This window comes from Lynx rufus, unplaced genomic scaffold (genome assembly GCF_022079265.1).
Source record: "Lynx rufus isolate CCGP_SWC_20201006 ecotype Redwood Valley unplaced genomic scaffold, mLynRuf1.p SCAF_4, whole genome shotgun sequence".
NCBI lineage: Eukaryota > Metazoa > Chordata > Mammalia > Carnivora > Felidae > Lynx > Lynx rufus.
Window position 1 is genome coordinate 65,458,785 of NW_025814856.1, and position 18,768 is coordinate 65,477,552.

At 51.1% G+C, this 18,768-nt stretch overlaps 1 protein-coding gene across 12 annotated transcripts in view; it reads left to right on the plus strand.

Annotated features, from left to right (window-relative positions):
- Positions 1-18,768, plus strand: part of IKZF1 (IKAROS family zinc finger 1) — a 98,591-nt gene that overhangs the window by 67,262 nt on the left and 12,561 nt on the right. For 6 of the 12 annotated variants that reach the window (XM_047097481.1, XM_047097479.1, XM_047097480.1 and 3 more), the window contains 3 exons: positions 6,253-6,513; positions 13,142-13,309; positions 17,012-17,137. In XM_047097481.1, coding sequence (XP_046953437.1) covers positions 6,253-6,513; positions 13,142-13,309; positions 17,012-17,137 — 555 coding nt within the window. The remainder of the gene's footprint in view (positions 1-6,252; positions 6,514-13,141; positions 13,310-17,011; positions 17,138-18,768) is intronic. The other 6 variants (XM_047097485.1, XM_047097487.1, XM_047097488.1 and 3 more) reach the window with 3 other exon arrangements.

Genomic DNA, 18,768 nt, shown 5'->3' on the forward strand with positions numbered 1-18,768 from the left:
TTATAATAAGTGGTTTCATTAGCTTAAAAACGCTTAAAAGTTTTTGTAAATCACTTTTTACGAGGCAGCACAGAAGCATCTATATATTTCCTCTTCATCTCAAATTTTATTTATCTACTCATTTATTTATTTTCATTTAAATATTTATTGCGTGTGTGTGTGTGAGAGAGAGAGGGAGAGAGAGAGGCAGAGAGAGAGGGAGGCAGAGAATCCCAAGCAGGCTCCACGCTGTCTGCACAGAGCCCAATACGGGGCTCAAACCCATGAACCCCGAGATCATGACCTGAGCAGAAACCAAGAGTCAGACACTTAACCGACTGAGCCACCCAGACACCCCTCAAATTTTAGCATCATCGCACTCATTCCAGATCTGTCGTGAATATTTTTATTCCGTTTGATTTTGGCTTGCTAGTCACTGGTTGCAGGTCTATTTCTCTCTCCCATTTTTTTTTCCCATTTAAAATATTGAGGGCTCCAGGCTTACGTGGCCTAAACTCACACCATAGGAACAATTTCAGGGTGTCTTTACAGTGGAAAGGCACACTCTGAGTACCAAACCTTTACATTACTGGTAAATGCCAAGACACTTTCTAAAAGGGAAAAGGCAACAAAGAGGAAACAGAACCCATTTGTCGGGGGGCGGGGGAGGGGGGGTGCCACCAGTGCACGTTATATCTGTGCATTAAAATGCTTTAATCATTCATGAGTACGTTCAGTGCCTGGCAGTGGATGGAGCCTCTGGGCTCCGTTGACCCTGAGTTGCCTGGCTTCTCCGAATTCTTCAGTGCTAAGCTTGTCCCCACGCTGAAGTCCGCCTTACTTTAGGGGTCTGGAGTCTCTCTTGGGACTGCTGTGTTACTAATAATGTACAAGACCCCTAGAATATATAACTATAATATTTTAAGTGTTCCTAATTTAAAACAGCATCTGAGAAGGTAACTCTTGACTCGAGATTTGAAGACATCAGCTCTTAATATATGTCACGTTTACTAAATAATAAAATGGAGCGCCTGTCCATGTGCGGTACGTAGTCCACGAAAGAGCTTCAGGGTTAGGCCTGAGCCAGCGCGTTCTGGGGCAAAGAAACACGTGAACGTCCACTTCTTGTTCTGTATTTAATCGGGTCAGTTCAGTACCTTACTGAGTTCGACATTTTTCTGAGTGGTAGGGGAAGGAGTTGCAAAATACGTGTAAGTATAATCCCTACGTTGAGGGAGACCGTAGCGTTTCGTAGATATAAGGACGCATATGAGCAGTTCCAGCTCCAAGAAAATGGAACAGATGGCGTGGGTTAGGAATTCAGGGTAGGGACAGCCAGTCAGCAGGAGCCCTGGTTAACTTAGAGACAACATCCGTGCAGTGGAGCAAAGTACAAGAAATACAAACTAGGGGAGACCCGCTATTTCAGGGAACTCACTGGGCCGGTCGACCTGTGTCCTTCAAGGGAGATCATGAAGAAAACGAAGACTCTCCCGTTCCAGTTGACTTTTCTCAAGGGAGTGGAGTAGGACTCGTGCATACCCTTTGGGTGGGCTCCAGGCCAGGAGTTGTAACAGCTTAAATAAAGGCCATTCATCTGTCATGAATGCTTCATCAGGGGAAACAATTACTGGTGCCATTGACTTCTGCAGGGTTGTGGAATTCAAAATGGCGGGCTCACAAACGCAATAATCACACAGACCTCCCAGGTCTTCCTGTGCGCATGCACCCGGAGGTTGTCCACACAGGTGCCCCCTCCCCCAGCCCACCTGCAGAAGGAACCTGCTCCCTGGGCACCACCTCTGGGCGTGTGGTGCCAGGGCCACCCAGGCCCCCCTGCTCTCTGTTCAGCCTCAGCCTCCCAGCCCCGCGTGTTGTTTCCCTGGGCCGAGCTTGTCCAGCCCCATGGACGCCCCAAGTGTGCTCAGCCCCCGCTGACTTCCTTCCTTCTGACCACTGCAGACCGTGCCTGCCCTTTTTAGCGGAGGCTTATGGCCTGGCCAGGGCAGGGGACTCCGGATTTCACCGCGTGCAGGACCCCAAGGCGGCATCTTCTGTTTTTTCCTTTTTCCGGCCACATCACTAATTGAGCCAAAACACCAAAACCCCTCTTTCACACTTAGATAAGTGAAGCCAACAGCCCCATCCTGAGTTTGTGTTTTTTTAAAGGTCTATTTTAACTGGACTGTACATTTATGTCTAGTAGATCACAATTTTGAGATCGGTGTGTTTGTGACTTATTAAGACAGGTTTATGCACTGACCCCTTGAGTGTAATAGGCGTATTGCCTGTGTCCTCCCAGCCAGAAGGGAGGCCCCGTTTCATGGACACCCTCCGCGGGTGAACAGAGGTCCGTCCGTCTCTTCTGTGCGGCCAGCACGCAGTCTGCATCTGTCCAGAAAGACAGGAAAGCTTTTCGCCCATATTTAGGGAACGTTCACCTGTGCGTGACTCTGACCTGCCCTTGGCCGAAGGTGGTGTCCACCTGCGGTCTGTGTTCTCACCTGTGCCCCTGGCCCCTCCCCCATCAGGCATCCTTTCTCTCTTTGTCCCTATGGATTTTTCCTGTCCTAATGCAGCCTAGAATGTGGCCGCAAAGTTCTGGCAAGCTTCCAGCCCTAAAACACTCTGCATCTTCCGCTCGACTCCTACTCGGAAACGCGTACCTTGTCTGCTTACACGGAACCCTGTCAAGTTCCCGTCCCTCATGGCTGCTTGAGCTCGCCACCAGGGATCGAGGGTATTGTCCGCGATCTTTTCTCCAGCAGCCTGCAGCATCACAGGATCCTGAATTCTATCTAGTCTTTGAGCTCGGCCTCGACCGGTGCTGCCCAGATCTACCGAAAATCGTACCTGGGGCCCACAGAATCTCAGGATGGTTTATAACAGGCGCTCATGCCATCTGAGCCTCCTGGCTCTTTTGGTTCTGTGACATTTCTTAGAGGAAACGTCACATGGCGTAACAGGAATGAGAAAGTCAGATTAGTGCCTGGTATCCAGGCTGGCTTGAGGGCCTCTGTGGCATTTAAGGTGACATCCACGCTGTGCTCCCCGCCCCTCCCCCGCCGTGCCATCCTCATCTTCTTCCTTCCTGGTCTGGCTTTGCCTTGGCTGCAAGTGGCGTGCTGTGGCCGATGTCACCCTGAAGGTCACCCTGAGGCTTTCCCGTTCTCTTGTTCCTCACCGGGAAGGGCCCACCCCGTCATCAACAGCACAAGCCACGGAGCACACCCGACGGTCACAGAAATACCTGTCTGTCTTAACAACGTAAAATAAGTCGTGGTTCCTGGCAACTGTACTTTTGGGAAAGCAAAGGTCATTGCTGTCTAAGAGGTTGCCTCCAACTGTGTGAGACAGAGCCGAGTGCTGAGGGGGTTATCCCCATGCTTCTCCATCCTGTGGTTTCCTCCTTCCAGCCACGGGTGCCCAGACCGCCACCCTTGTGTCTCAGCGCCACTGGCGAGAGAACTTGCCCAGCAACAATAATTTGCTCCACCAAGCTCTGGAATGCCCCAATCTCATTTAAAAAAAACAAAAAACAAAAAAAACAAAAAAAAAACAGAAAAAAAAAAACCACCAGTTGGGTGATTAAAAACAATCCCAGGTTAGGGGCGCCTGGGTGGCTCAGTCAGTTAAGCATCCAACTCTTGGTTTCAGCTCAGGTCATGAACTCATGAACCCTGCATCAGGCTCTGCACTGCAAGTGGAGCCTGCTTGGGATCGTCTCTCTCTCTCTCTCTCTCTCTCTGCCCCTCCCTCACTCATGCTGTCTCTCTCTCTCTCTCTCAAGAATAACTAAACTTCAAAAATAATAATCATCATCCCAGGTTAAGGAGTTCAGAAGTCTTTGAAACTTGACTGTCATGTTTCCAGAGCATTCTAGCACAGAGTTCAGTGATAATGGGACCCCAGGAATTAGCTTCCACCTCAGAGGATTCAAAGCATGTGCCTAGGAATACGGATTCTAGAGAGTTCAGAAGCCAAAAGGCCTGGTGGCACCCCCCTTCCTTGCCTGCCTTGTGCAGGTGAGTCGGTGGGACTTGGTCCCTTTCTCTGGCAGCTGGGAGAGGTCAGCAGGGGGCCTCTCGGGTGCTTCTGAGGCTCTGATCTTCGGAGTCTTGTAGAGAAACACATGTGAGACACCCTCTGACTGGACATAATGCTGGGATCTGATCAGAGGAGATACTCCCTCGCTCCTGGGATCTCAAAATCCACAATGAGGGCTCGGGCCCACGTTCCATCTAATTTGTTCCATGTATTCATTTGTGTCCCCAGAGAGCTAATGGGAAAACCTTGGTGGTCTGGCAGTTTAGGGATGTGGGCGCTGGAGGCAGGCCACCTGTAGTACCTCCCAGGTCTCCCACTTGCTAGCTGTGTGACCTTCCCAAGCTGTTCAGCCTCTCTGTGCCTGGGTTTCTTCAACTGTGAAATAGGAGAGTAGCATTACCCCCCTTTACGGGGTCACTGTGAGGGCTAACTACTCCAGAGCGAGTGACGCGCTGTGTGCCCGGCACAAAGGAAGTGTCACAGATACTACTGGGGTGAGCCGTCCACAGACAGCTCTGTGGAGAACGTGCTTCCCACTTGTCACACCCAGTCCCCATCCTAAGCCGACTTCTCCTGGGCTTACTACTGACGAGAGTCCTCTCAGCGCCCCCGGCGGGCCAATGCTGATCGTTCTGGCTTTGACAGATGAGGAAACCAAGGCACAGAGAAGGTGTGCGACTCGCCCAAGGTCTCAGCACTCCCAATGAGTGGGGTGGAGCTGACGTTCCCAGCCAGGAATGTCGACCTCAGAGTCCGGGCTCTCGATTTATTCACAGTGGTCACTGAATAAAATGAACCTGGCGTGTTATGAATTAGGTTGATTATTTGAAACCACGGTCTCAGACCTGACTGTACGTTGGAAACTCCAGGAGGGCTCATGAGAACAGAGTGCTGGGTCCAACCCCAGAGTTTCTAGCTCAGCGTATCTGGGGTGGACCAGAGAATTTGCTCTTCTGACAAGTTCTCGCTGATGCTGATGGTCCAAGGACCACGCCTGGAGACCCAGTGATTCTAAACATCGATCAAAGATTTCATAGTACTGACTACAATCTATCTGTGCCATTGTTTCTTGTACTTGGCCGAATTATCCTACCTGCTCTTATTAACCTATAGAGACCATGATGGAGACGCTAGCTTTCAGGGTCACCGCGGTTTCTCCCACTGATTACGGTGATGGACTTACCATCAACAACCTTCATCATCAGGCTGTGTTTCCCAGGATGACAAACGAGATGCCTCTGATTTTCTTTACCAAGAAAAACGTGTGAATGACAGAAATCACCACCCTAAATGTGACTTAGAGGGATCACTACTACAGAGTAAACAGTGGTCAGGGCGTTGGTTAATATGAGCCCTTCACCCTCACACAGGGCGCTCCCTTTGAAAGGCCAATGAGATCTGCCACTTTTACAAACGACTTGACCCCTTCAGCCACCCGGAGACACGTGCCACACGGTGGCGCTACTCTAGGGCACAGGTTTTATTATTGTCAAGAACCCAAAGGAGTTAGAACGATCACGTGCCAAAGAAAGAAAACCGGTTGAGAACTCCTTCCGGCATCCGTGGCCAGAAGTAGCGTGGGTTTACTGAGCCTTGTTCAGAGTTTATGAACACGAGGAACACGGAAAGGTGGCGTCGTTAAGTAGAACGAGGTTCTCAGGCTTGATAACCGCTTAGGAGGGACTTTGCCCAGCCCCGGAGGCACATCACATGACCAGTTCTTGCCCGCCCACCCAGCGTAGGAGGCATGTCACGTGACCAGCGCCCCTCCCCCCAGCACTGGAGGCATATCACGGTGGCCAGTCTGCCCCAGCCCCCCCTCCCCTGCCCCCGGAGATATGTCGCGTGACTGGTTCTCTGCCCGCCCCCAGCGGGCGGCATATCACGTGGCCAGCTCTTCCCCGCCCCTCCCCACCCCACGCGGGAGACGCATCACGTGACCGCTTCGCCCTACCCCCATCCCTGGCCTGCCCAACCCAGGAGGCGTATCACGTGACTGTGACAGGTTCTCCCCCTCCCCACCCACCCATGGGCCCAGAGGGTTCCCCCAGAGCCCCAGGCGAGCAGGGTGTGACCCCAGCCCTGGGCTTTCCCCGGGGTCCAGGCTGCCGAGAACCTTCGAGAACCTTCTCCGCTTGCAAGTGGTGTCTTTTTTGCTGCTGTGTTGTTTTTGTCTTGTTTTGTTTTTGCGATGACACTGAGTGGCCCCTGTATTGTTTCTTTCAGCCGGTAATGTTAAAGTAGAGGCTCAGAGTGATGAAGAGAATGGGCGGGCCTGTGAAGTGAATGGGGAAGAATGTGCGGAGGATTTACGAGTGCTTGATGCCGCGGGAGAGAAAATGAATGGCCCCCACAGTGGCCAAGGCAGCAGAGCTCTGTCAGGAGCTGGAGGCATTCGACTTCCTAACGGCAAACTAAAGTGTGATGTCTGTGGGATAATTTGCATCGGCCCCAATGTGCTCATGGTCCACAAAAGAAGCCACACTGGTAAGGCCTGGCGTAGTCCCTCCTTCGGTGGCCCGGAAAGGTCCGCGGGGTGTGGCAGGAGGCATCTGCCCTTTCTCGGCTGAGTGTTCGGAACCCGTCTCCCGAGCGTAGTGTTGTTTTTCTGCAGCCACCTCGAAACGTGCACCAATTCTGATCTATACACAGGGGGAGCGTTCCCGGCCTGGAAAGTTCTGTCTGGGGCCCGAGGTCCCACCGCTAAGCCAAGTAGCAGGCGCTGTGCTGTTAGGGGGCTCCTGTCAGATGAGCTCACCCTTCACGCAAGACGGAACAAAACCCAAAGAGATCGACCCGCTGAAATCTACTCCTCGGAGGTTCCCCCGAGAAACCACGAGTAAAAATTACATTTCTTCTTTTTTTTTTTTTAACAAAGATGCCTCCTAGAACTACTGTTATTTATTTACTTACTTATTAAAGTTTCTTTATTTTGAGAGAGCACGAGAACAGGGGAGGGGCGGAGAGAGAGAGAGAATCCCAAGCAGGGTCTGTGCTGACAGAGCCTGATGTGAGGCTTGGACTCATGAACCGTGAGATCCTGACCTGAGCTGAAATCCAGGAGTCAGCTGCTTAACCAGCTGAGCCTCCCGGGATGACCCAAAATGTGCATTTCTTTTTTTTAATTTTTTTTTATTTTTTAATGTTTATTTTTGAGAGAGAAAGAGAGACAGAGCATGAGCAGGGAAGGGGCAGCGAGAGAGGGAGACACAGAATCTGAAGCAGGCTCCAGGCTCTGAGCTGTCAGCACAGAGCCCGACGCGAGGCTTGAACTCGCAAACCACGAGATCATGACCTGAGCCGAAGTCGGATGCTTAACCGACTGAGCCACCCAGGCGCCGTGCATTTCTTAAATTCAAACTCACAGAGCTTGGTTTTTAGAAACGCAAGGGAGTGACAGAGAAGCTGCAGGAGACAGTCTTTCACAGAGTTCAGATTGGTTCTCGGGCAGCCTTATCCGCCAGCAGGTGAGCCTGAGAACAACGATGGTCCATTGCCCCGAGTTTCCATCTCCAATTGGTAAAGAACTTCCTGTCGAAGCTTCTGTTTGCTGGAGGCTTTGGAGGCGTCAGAGAAGGTGGAATTCTGTGTCCAAAAGTGAGGACGTTGTAGTGTCTGATGGCTGTGCCCAAGGTCACAAGATGTTCTCACACTGGGGAGAGGGGACGTAGTTCTGCCCCCTCCCTATACTCGGTCATGGCAGACGGCCAGCCCCAAGCCTTCCCACCACAACTGTGGAGTCACCTGTAATGGCACCAGACAGCCTTGATGGGTCACATGTTCTCTTCCACTGAGTGCACGAGGTGTCCTTTGAACTGAAGAGAAACGTTCCTCTTTGGCCGAAAGGCGTGCCAAACACCATAAATTTGCCACCTTGAGCGGTCCCCAAGAGTTTAAACAGAAAACATAGGAACCCAGCATCCTCGCTGTCCAGGGGTTGGCGTTGGTGGGTCGCCATAAAGCCAGCCATCGGTCACCACACTCCACAAGAGGAGGAGAAGGAAACACTTGAAATGCTTGCTTGGGAGTCACCTAGGTTTTATCAGACAGCTTAGGGAAGTAGGAAGACGGCTTGCAAATTCCAGCCTTGTGTCAGTCTCAAACGGGGCCAAACCCATAGGCGATGATCAGAAATTAAGCGGGAATTCAGAAGAACCGCAGAGCAAAGTAGCTGGCTTGGGAGGAAGTGCCGACTTCTGCCCAGTCGTAAGTTTTACGTCTGTATCAGGGCAGCCTCCAAAGTGACGCCTTCTATTTGTAAGACCCCTGGAAAGCCAGAAAAGAGGTTTATTTTCGGTGAACGTTCCTCTTCGATAAAAAAAGAAAATTTGACCTGTGAAATTAAGCAAACTTTGCTTTTCCTAACGCGTCCCTTAATTTTCAAATTATCCGGCAAGATGGACCCCTCCCGTCAAGCCCTAAGTCAGGCTTGCGTGAGAGTAGTCAGGCTCTCCCCTTTTGTAATGAGGTGGAAATTAAAGTGAAGGTAGGTTACTCTGTGATAGACACTTAACAGAATACGCCGGGACCCATGTTAATACATTCCTGATGGAGGAAGAGGGCCTCACAAATGAATTACTTTCCTGCTAATTCATGTAAAGCCTGACCGTACAGTGAAAATTCTCTTAAATAAATATTTGATAAATGAATCAAATTCTGGCATACTAAATTGCCGAAATATAATGACTGCCGGCCGCGATAAAAAGAATAATTGCATTTAATGAATAAACCTGCCAAGTCTGGATATGCAGAGGAGCAGCGGCCTTTTCCGCTCCCACAGATAGCGCTGAGCACCCAGGTACATCCCAGCCACGCTTCCCTCACGGAGGGAGTACGTTCCAGAAGTAGGGACAGAGAGACACCACCGATGTTATGGTTCCTGGCTTGGCTTTTACTAAACAAACAACCAGACTGAAACAGTAAGCCCGTGGATTGTCTTCACAGTGTATTCCCACCCCCGTAAATGTGAGGTCAGGGTCACAGGGAGTTCCAGAAACACACTGGGCAAACTAGGTTTCGGTACGTTAGACGTGCTAGAAAGGTGTCCGTTTTCCTGGGATCCGAGCGGAATGACGTTAGAAAAGGCGGGCTGTGCCAGGCCTCCGTCCCAGCCTGAACTCTCCACGTTTCCACTGCTTCAAGGGCAAGGCTTCTCAAACTCCGGGGCCATGTAATCACCGGGAGATCACGCCAAGATGCAGACCCTGGGGCACACCGCAGAGGACGCGCGGGGTGCTGGAGCCCAGACCCGGCACATCCGTGGACGGCAGGACGTGCGGCCAGGAGCACACCGTCAGCCTTGCCACTTCAGACGGCTCTTCACGCGGGAGCCCGGGCCCAGCCTGCTGATTTCCGCCCGGAAGCCAAGGCCTGCACCTGCCCACGGCCAGGGGAGCCAGGCGCCCCAGGGTTCCCTTGCCCGATAAATGGCAGCCCCCAGGGGCAGTCTCCCCGCCCTGCGCCCCATAGCGCCACCTCGGTGAGGGGCTGTTCGTGCCATTGTCTGAACTGTTGGCTGACCCGACCACTTCCTTCCCTAGTGTTGCTGCTCGGTTTCTGTATGTTAACTGCATCGTAGTAGCAGCGCCTTCCCCGCCAACACCTTAGGGCGAATGTGAGAATCACAGGGGAGAGTGCTGTGAAAGAGGCATGCCAGGCAGGGGAAACCCCGCCATGCAAATATGCAGCGTTATTATTCTAAATGATGGGAGCTTTAACAATAAAGAAAAGCATCAGAGTTATGGTTACGGGTACGGTCTCGGGCCTACTCTGCTCCCATCTGTAAAACAAAAACGCTCAGTGCATCAGCAGCAAATTACGATCTGCTCCAAGGTACGGTTGCAGTCGGCATGTGTTCATTCTTGCAGCTCAGGTGTATATTTTTTAATCTACCTACATTTTTTTTAATGCTTATTTTTGAGAGAGAGAGAGAGAGAGTGCACGAGTGGGGAAGGGGCAGAGAGAGAGAGGGAGACACAGAATCTGAAGCAGGCTCCAGGCTCTGAGCTGTCAGCACAGAGCCGGACGAGGGGGCTCGAACTCACAAACCAGGAGATCATGACCTGAGCCGATGTCAGATGCTTTACTGACTGAGCCCCCAGGCGTCCCTAATCTACCTTCTTCTGGTAGACCCTCTTAAATTTTGATGGAAGCATCCATGAAGACTTTGTTTTTTACCCATTAAGTTGTACAAAAGGTCTCAAACATCCTTTTTAAAAAAAAAAAACACTTAAAATTTTCAATGTTTATTTATTTCTTTTGAGAGAATGCAAAGGGGAGAGGGGCAGAAGGAGAGAGAGAATCCCAAGTAAATCCCAGGCTGTGAGCACAGAGCCCAACGTGGGGCTCAATCCCACGAACCCTGAGATCACGAGCTGATCCGAAATCAAGAGTCAGGCGTTTAACCGTCTGAGCCACCCAGGCTCCCCGGGGGCTCAAACATTCTTCCAGAGAGTCCCTAAAGTGGCACATCTGCACAGTCACTGAGATGAACTTAATTTTTGAGTTCAGGATAATAAAATCTTGATCCCACTACATAAAAGACATCCAGCCCTGGGACCCTTGATCTCACTTAGCTACACCACACGAACGAAGGACCCACAGGAGGCAAGCAGCTGACAGTGGCGAACAGAGAGACACAAATAACGTGCACCGCGTTCTGCCGTCCAGCAGCGGGGCGGTGCCCCCCTTCCTGTTAGCAGCTCCAAAGGGAAACTGCCTTGAGTTGAACACTGTGTTGTCACTTCGGAGAACGCTCCCTCCGAGTCTCCATGCCCCCCGTTACATATTCATGCCGGCCCAGGCAATCAGAAACAAATAGATTTCCAAGGAAAGCCGGCCAGCGGGATTAAGACGCCAGGCTCAGCAAGAGACGCGAGAACCACTGACTCACATTAGAAGACAGATTTCACTCTTGAAGAAACGGCCGCCTTTCTTTCCTTCCCGCCCTGTTCTGCAGAAGGGGGCTGGAGGGCGGGGAGGGAAGCATGGCTTTAATGACCTGCCCCTCCTATGTCCACCGCAGGATACCCCAGCCTCATCGGCATGGAGGGGGTACCTCACACAGCTGGCTAGCTTTGGGTCATGCCAGGACACATCCGCGCCACCAGGAAGAGTCCTCCACCCTTATTAGAAGCAGTTTCGTGGCGAGAGCATTCTTTACTGACTGCCTTTCCGGAATGTCCAGCTGAAGGTGCACCCTGACGTAACCCGCTCCACCCTGCCGGGTCTCCGGCCCCCAGGGACCACTGACTCCTCTTTTCCCTTGCACCTGCTCGGAGTTAAAATATCTACGTTCATGCACGTGGGTGACGACGGCCCAGAAGTGTTTCTGATAGATCATCAGATGCTCCTGGACGCTTCTCAGGGTCACCTGGCCACCAGCTCTTGGAATCTTCTGACCCAGCGCGGGCTTGTATCTCAGGGATTTCCTTCATTCTTGCTGGTTGGTTTTACTGTCACCTTCTCACCTGCTTGGCTTTCAACCCTCTTTGCCCAGCCAAGTGCGACCCAGATACAGATTTGGGGAAATAGCGAATACGCCCTGTTTGGTAGCAGCATTCCCCCCCCCACCCCCAGCCTGCAATGAAAAATCACACGTTAGTTTCATTTTTTGGACTAGCACATCCGCCCGCCCTGCCTGAAAACAAAAGCAATAACCATCATGACATCCAGGTGCCCGTGTAAACTTTTACGCCGAAGCTGGTGGTGATTTTCATAGGACCGGACATGCTTCTACTTTGGTCAGAGTTCTGTCTCGTTCACCCAAACCACATCAATCATTTGGGAACATTGTTAAAGACGCATTTTCGCACGGTCTTTTTTCCTAAGAAAAAAAAAAGAAACCCGTTACCAGGAAGTTTTTTTTTTTTTTCATGGTATCTCAACACCAGATACTGTGGTCGCATAGAGCTCTTCTAAAAAAAAAAAAAAAAAAAGGAAAAGAAAAGAAAAAGCAGTTGTTTCCAAAAGAGCTTTAATGTGTGCTTAAGCCTGACAGGTATATTCTTCTTCTAACACGAGAACGAAGCAAGATGGTCACCAGCTTGGAGCGGGAGGGAGTCCGAGCCCCAGGACTGCTCAGTAGCCTGTTTCTTTCCCACAGATGCCCGCGTGTGTCCCTCTGTGGGGTCCCCCCGCATACAGTCAGGCACTGCCACATCCAGCAGAGGGTCCCATGCTTTCTTGGCCACCACTCCAGCTGTAACATCCCCAGAATTCCTAATAGCAAGTCATGTGCATCTCTTAGAATAGTTGTACTGAAAATACAACTTATCTTCTGTGCATAGAGGCCAGCGAGAGCTTCACGGGTTCAGGATTTGGGGAGGAAAGCAAAAAAGGAAAAAGCCAGAGACCTCCATGTGGCCCTGGCTTAGATGCCCTACCATTTGGGGGGGGGGGGGATTAGGGACTTGTCTTTGGACTTCTCTTTCTTAACTTATTTTATTCAATCTTTCTCCTTCTCTCTCTCTCTCTCTCAGCCTCACACTCTCTCTGTCTGTCTCCTTCCTGATTTGCCTGCGTAGGGACAGACAGGTAATGGAGAAGAAATTGAAAGGGAAAATACAGGGAAAATGTAAATGAAAAGAACTTATTATAACAGTTATAATGAAGTGCCTTTCATTTAAATATAAGAATGTAACGCTGAAATGAACTTGTGATCCTGAAATGCATTTTTAATGAGTTTCCTTTTTATTTTGCTTGCTTCAGTGGCATATTTTAAAGACCCTTTGAAAAAAGCCACATTAAAAACCCCACCAAATGCCACAACACGCAAAATTGGATATTGGTTTATTCCAAAACTGCTGATCAGGAAGAGTGGCTCTTCATCACAAAATGTTGCAGTCACTTTATTTAAATGAGTTTGAATTTGCATTGTGATGTGCCATTCTGATTTAGGGAAAAAAAATTAGATTTTCAGATCAAATTGACCCAACCAGTGAAGCGTTAAGGAACTGGCAGGTTTAGTCTGAAAGCCTCGTGTTCTATCAAACCTGCAGCGGGTGGAAGTCACTGGGCCCCCGTGGGAAGCAACTTCCTCGCGGGTCCTGCACCTGTCCCCGCGCGCGGGCGCGCGCAGAGTTTTGTTCTCACCGATCCCCTCTCCTCCTCCCAGGCGAGCGGCCTTTCCAGTGCAACCAGTGCGGGGCTTCGTTCACGCAGAAGGGCAACCTGCTTCGGCACATCAAGCTGCACTCTGGGGAGAAGCCCTTTAAGTGTCATCTCTGCAATTACGCGTGCCGCCGGCGGGACGCCCTCACTGGCCACCTGAGGACGCACTCCGGTAGGTCCACTGGGCGCGCGCGTGTGTGTGTGTGTGTGTGTGTGTGTGTGTGTGTCTGTGTGTGTGTGTGCGCTCGCGCGCGCGCGCGCGCGCCGGAGCGCCCCCTGCAGGCCGGCCCGGCCCGGGGGGGGGGGGGGAACACCCCCACACACCCTGGGCATCCGTGCCCCCGTCCCCGAGTTTGACTCCCCCTAAACCAGATGATGTGGGTGGGAAATGACACGCGCGCGCACAGAAGTCCCAATTTACAGAGAGTGTTTCGACAGGTAAGTGAGGCTTTTCTAAGCGGCTTTGCCAGCCGTGTGCTTTCCACGGGGCGCGCGGGTCGTGTCCCCAAAGTTCCCAAGTACATGTCTTTATCGAAATTGCGAAGTCGCTCGTATTACTGCTTTACGCAGAGCGGCGGTCACGGGCATAGTTACTTTGCAAAGCTGAGCGATGACGCGAGAAGGGCCTACCGCTCTCTGTCCTGGTTGGGGACACGCCTGTCCCCCCGCTCCCCAGGGGGACACTGCCCTGAGTGAGCCCGACTGTGTAACTCGTGTCAGGAGCCAGTCACGCCTCAGCTAAGAGGCCACTTGGGGGAGGAAGAGGCTTCAGACCAGCTCCCTCCAGACCTCGCCAGGGCCACACTGTCCCCATTGGTAGGGATGCTGCCTCCCAGGTGTGAGGAGTGTAGTTAATAGTGAGGCTTTAGTGGCCTCTCCTTGTGCCCCGTTCTGTGGCCCATGAGTATGTACTGAGCGCCCAGGGACGTCACGCTCTGTGGGGGAGGCAGGTGGGCAGTAGCGAAGCACCAACGTGCTGCAAGTGTGGTGACGCCAGCCTCTGAGGGGACGGTGGGAGCGCAGGGAGGGGACGGCCGGTCTCCAGGGCAGGGCGGGAGGTTTCAGGAGAGACTTCCAATAGAAGGAGGGGCTAGAGTCCACAGTGGAAGGTGAGTTTCTAAGGTTTACCTTCAGACACATTGCACACGAACGCATCAATCCGTAAGTGACCCTAGAAGGGGGCGCGGGACGCATTTTAGCCAGCGTTTCATAGTCTTTCTGCTGGGGGAGGGGGCGGCGGGTACCTGCAGCAGCTCACGAGGAGGCGAAGCAGGTGGTCACAGGGGCCCTGGGACTGCCGATTCCCTTTTGGGGTCCAGACATGACACCTCCTCTCCATGCCGATCCCCCAAATGTTCTTTAATTAGAAAACTTAAAATCTTCCAAGAGAGGAGCTGTACAAAACTGAGGTCAGCAGGGGGTGATGGTGGGACCGAAGCCACCCATTCCCCCCAGGGGGGCCTGGAACCTGTTGGGGGGGGCGGGGAGGGCTGTGCTGCAGGGGACAGGGGGAACAGATGGCCCACCCCAAACCGGAGGACAGGAGGGCGACAGTGAGTGTTCTTCAGTGTTCACCTGTGTCAATAACGAGGAGCCTGTGTGCTGCCCGCCCCCCCCCCCCCGCCAAGAAGGGAAGGTGTGCAGGGAAATGATAAGGTTTCGGATGTGACGAGCAGACCGTCTGGGTGGTCTAGGGCAGAGGCACTTCTCATCCGTCATCCGTGCAGGTCAAGTGGACATCAGCACGGTTGCCAACAGTACCCCATTGAGGCGGTAGGAACCACGACCCCACGTAGGTGGAAGACACCAAGACTCATCCTCAGGCGACGCCAACCGTGTCCTCATAATCCCCAGTTACTCTGATTGGCAGCCGAAATCTCACCTGCACGGCAGTCCTTGAACCTTGAAGTGATGCCTCTCTCTTTTCTTTCCTTCCTACTGTGAAGTCTGGAGCATCCAATGCAGTACTTTAGGCCACTCTGGTTCCATGCCCGCTGACGTCCTTCGAGGCATGACGGTCCCCTGCTCTAAGCACGGCCAGTTACTTGAGTAATTATGCAGGAGCGTGGTAGACTTTGGACAGCTTGTTTCTATCACGGATGCGCTGATGAGCAAGTAGGTAATACGATACCATTGACCCAGGGCTGCTGGTGACTCCGCCACCTGAGGGAGCCACACAGCTCTCGGAAAAGATGCTGATGGAGGCTCCATAAGAGGACTTCACTAGAATAAAATGAAGACTTCGTTCTTCATCTGCAAACCCAAATGGGGCCACAGTGAAGTGGCCCACTGCCTCCCTCCCAACTCCACTGAAACCGTGATCCATCTCACAGTTTCCTCTGGCAGCTGGTGGTGGCTTGAGGTTCCAAAGGCCAACGACACATCAGTGGCGAGATGTGACTATAGCTTTGTCCCAGATTGATACAGGGTGGGGCGGTCTGGCAGGATAGAGGAGGCCCTTCCTTCCTCACCGCCTTCTTTGGAAGTCACAAGCCAAGCTAGAGACTTTCTTCCCTTCAGAATCTTGGGCTGTGCTTCAAGGTGTATTTTAGGCAACACAGTGCATTTCCAGGTTACTTCCCCGGTGTTAGGGACACGATGCTTTCTACAGGTAGGGATGGATCCTTTTCTTCCTCTGTGAAATGCTCCAAAGGTCAAATTTTACATTTCGTCTTAGTCTTCTCTAACCATTGCTTCTGTTTACCTAAGGAAGAGATGGAACCAGTACGAGCTTTGGTTGAACCATTTTACCAAGCATTCCGATTTGGATGGTATTGATTTTTATATAATACATTCAGATATGTGAAATCTAACAACATGAGAAGGAAGTAGGAGAAGATTCTGGTCTTCGGATGGAAATTTATATTCCTTACGTAAATAAAGATACTTTACTTATCTCGTCTCTTAAAGCGCTGTCTATGAAAGTCATTAAGCTTGGGCACGATATGAATTTGTTGGCGTGAGTCTTCTTTCCCTAAAATACCGCTCCATAAAGTTTGGGAGGAACTAACCTCATTATAGATACTGCACTGCCTAAAGCAGTGGCCACTAGCCATATGTGGCATTTAAATTTAAGTTTCGTCAATTAAACTTAAATGAAATCAAAACTTCAGTCCTCGGTGACTGTAGCCAGACTCTGCATGCTCAGTGGTTCACGGGTGGCCACCATATTGAACAGTACAATGACTATCGCATTGGACGGCACAGATGAAGAACACATCCATCGTCATAGTGAGTTTTGTTGGTCAGGGCTGATCCAGAGACCACGCCATCCTTAAGCTTTTAGGGAGAACACAGAGCTTTTTGAAGCTAGAACAGGAAAATACATTTTGGAAACAAATGCTCATTTCATTAACACATCACTATCCACTGTGGTATCTTCGAGACCTCAAGTTATCCAGTTTAGCATCCTGGAACTGAATGCACTTTGGGTGCATTTAGATCTGTCACCAGTGTCTTGCCAGACCTGGCCCGCAGCGTAGACATGGACGAGTCTGACTTTAGGGGAGCATCTGTGTATCCTCCAGGCAACCGGGGACATCCCTCACGTCTCCGCCCACGTGGTGCCCATGCGATCACATGGTGATGGCCCATTTCCTCCAGTTAAAGAACAGTGATTTCAGTAGAAGAGAATTTGGGAGTTAGGACAGTGGGCAAATTAAGGTGAAACCAGAGTCACACGAGTTCTTGGTACATTCAGCGAAACCCCTGGGCATTCCTATTTTTAAATTTGGCAATTTTGACTGAGTCCACTTTAGCTCTCAAGAGGGGAGGGGTTCTTTGCCTTTTTCGGTAATGATTGTATTGCATGAATTCCCATCACACCAAGGCCAGTATTTAATTGGGGTCTTGAACTCGATTGTGTTTTCTGCAGTTGGTAAACCTCACAAATGTGGATATTGTGGCCGAAGCTATAAACAGCGAAGCTCTTTAGAGGAACATAAAGAGCGTTGCCACAACTACTTGCAAAGCATGGGCCTTCCAGGCACGCTGTACCCAGGTAAGCGCTGGCTCACCCTCCCGGCACGCAGCGAAGAAGGGCCCCGGGCACACAGCGCCGGGTGCACAACCCAGGCGTGCGAGCCGCCACCGCCCCGACCGAGGGACGTTTTTGGCAGAAGCACTCCGTGCTTCCCGACTTTTGAAGCCCTCATCTCACCAGAGAGAGCCTGACCTTGAACCCCTCCCTCTTGAAAGCTGGGGAAGTGTCTGAGAGAATAGTGACCCCAGAAACTTTGCCGGGGGTGGGGGGCGGGCGGTTCTTGGTTTGGGGAATTTTTTTTTAACTAAACCAGGAGTATCGATTGCTTCTTTGTGCTTAGTCCTCAAAATAAGATGTGAAATCTTGTCTTAAAAACTCTTCTTTTCATGAAGTTGATCGAATGAAAGCTTTCAGGCTGGGTTTTCGTTCATCCGTTTCGGCACCTGTCTGGAACGAGTGAGCTCCTTGGCAAAACCCTGACAGTCGAGAGGGTTGCGGCTATCACAGGATTGGAGGAAAGGCTGCTTTTTTCTTATGAGCCTTGGTGCCCGAGGCACCACATCACCCTGTGGCACTTGACTCCGATCTTAGAAAATGTAAAGTGAAGGACGCTCACGCTGGTGTCGAAGGAGGCTGAATTTACTCCAAGGGACAGCGCTGTCATAAAAGGCACCTTTCTAACCTTTTAAGACGTAAGAAATGTCTGAATAGGTCAATGGAAGCCGACCTCCTTACAAACGCGGTTTATTTGACGCCACCGCTGGAAAAATCATCACGGGACCCAGAAGCAGAAGTGAAATTAAGGGTCGAAAGTTTGTTAAATCTCACTCAGCTTTCTGGCTTTAATGAATGGCTCATAAAGGAAATCCACCAGGGAATACTCGGGTCGCTTTTGTGATTTTAAATTTTGTGTGATCGCTTATCGTACTTCTACTGTGGTGAAATACACATAAGACAAAACTTACTCTCTTAACCATGTGAAATGGAGAGTTGAGAGGCATGAGGTATGGGCAAGAGATTCAGATTAAGGACAGGTGAGAACAGGAGAGACAAACAGTCAGAGTGGAATTCTGGGACACCTGGGTGGCTCAGTCGGTTAAGCATCTGACTCTTGATTGCGGCTCAGGCTCATGATTCCAGGGTCAGGGGATCGAGCCCCATGTCGGGCTCTGCGCTAACAGTGTGGAGCCTGCTTGGGTCTCTCTCTCCTTCTCTCTCTGCCCCTCCCCTGCTCACTCTCTCTCAAAATAAATAAATAAACTTAAAAAAATTAAAAAAATAAATGAACGGAGGCCCAAGAGTCAGATAGTTGGGGCATCAAGGGGCAACGTTTTATGTGGCAGCACCTCTGTGGTTCTAGCACTGCCTGCCTCACCGATTAGCTGTGGATCTGAGGGCTGACCATTGACCTCTCTGGGCAAGCCTTACTCTTGTCACCTGTAAAATGGGAAGATCCCACTGAATTATCATTTAGCTCTCTTCCAAGTCTGGTGTCTGTTTCTAGAAAGGAGAGGTATGGAGGGTTACTGGAGCAGGTGAGACTAGATAGGAAAATCCTAATAATCATGTACTAGTCACCAATTTGTGGCCAACCCCCAAGATGGCGTCTACAGGTTCAGAGATGATGGCGCTCCTTTAGAATAAAATTT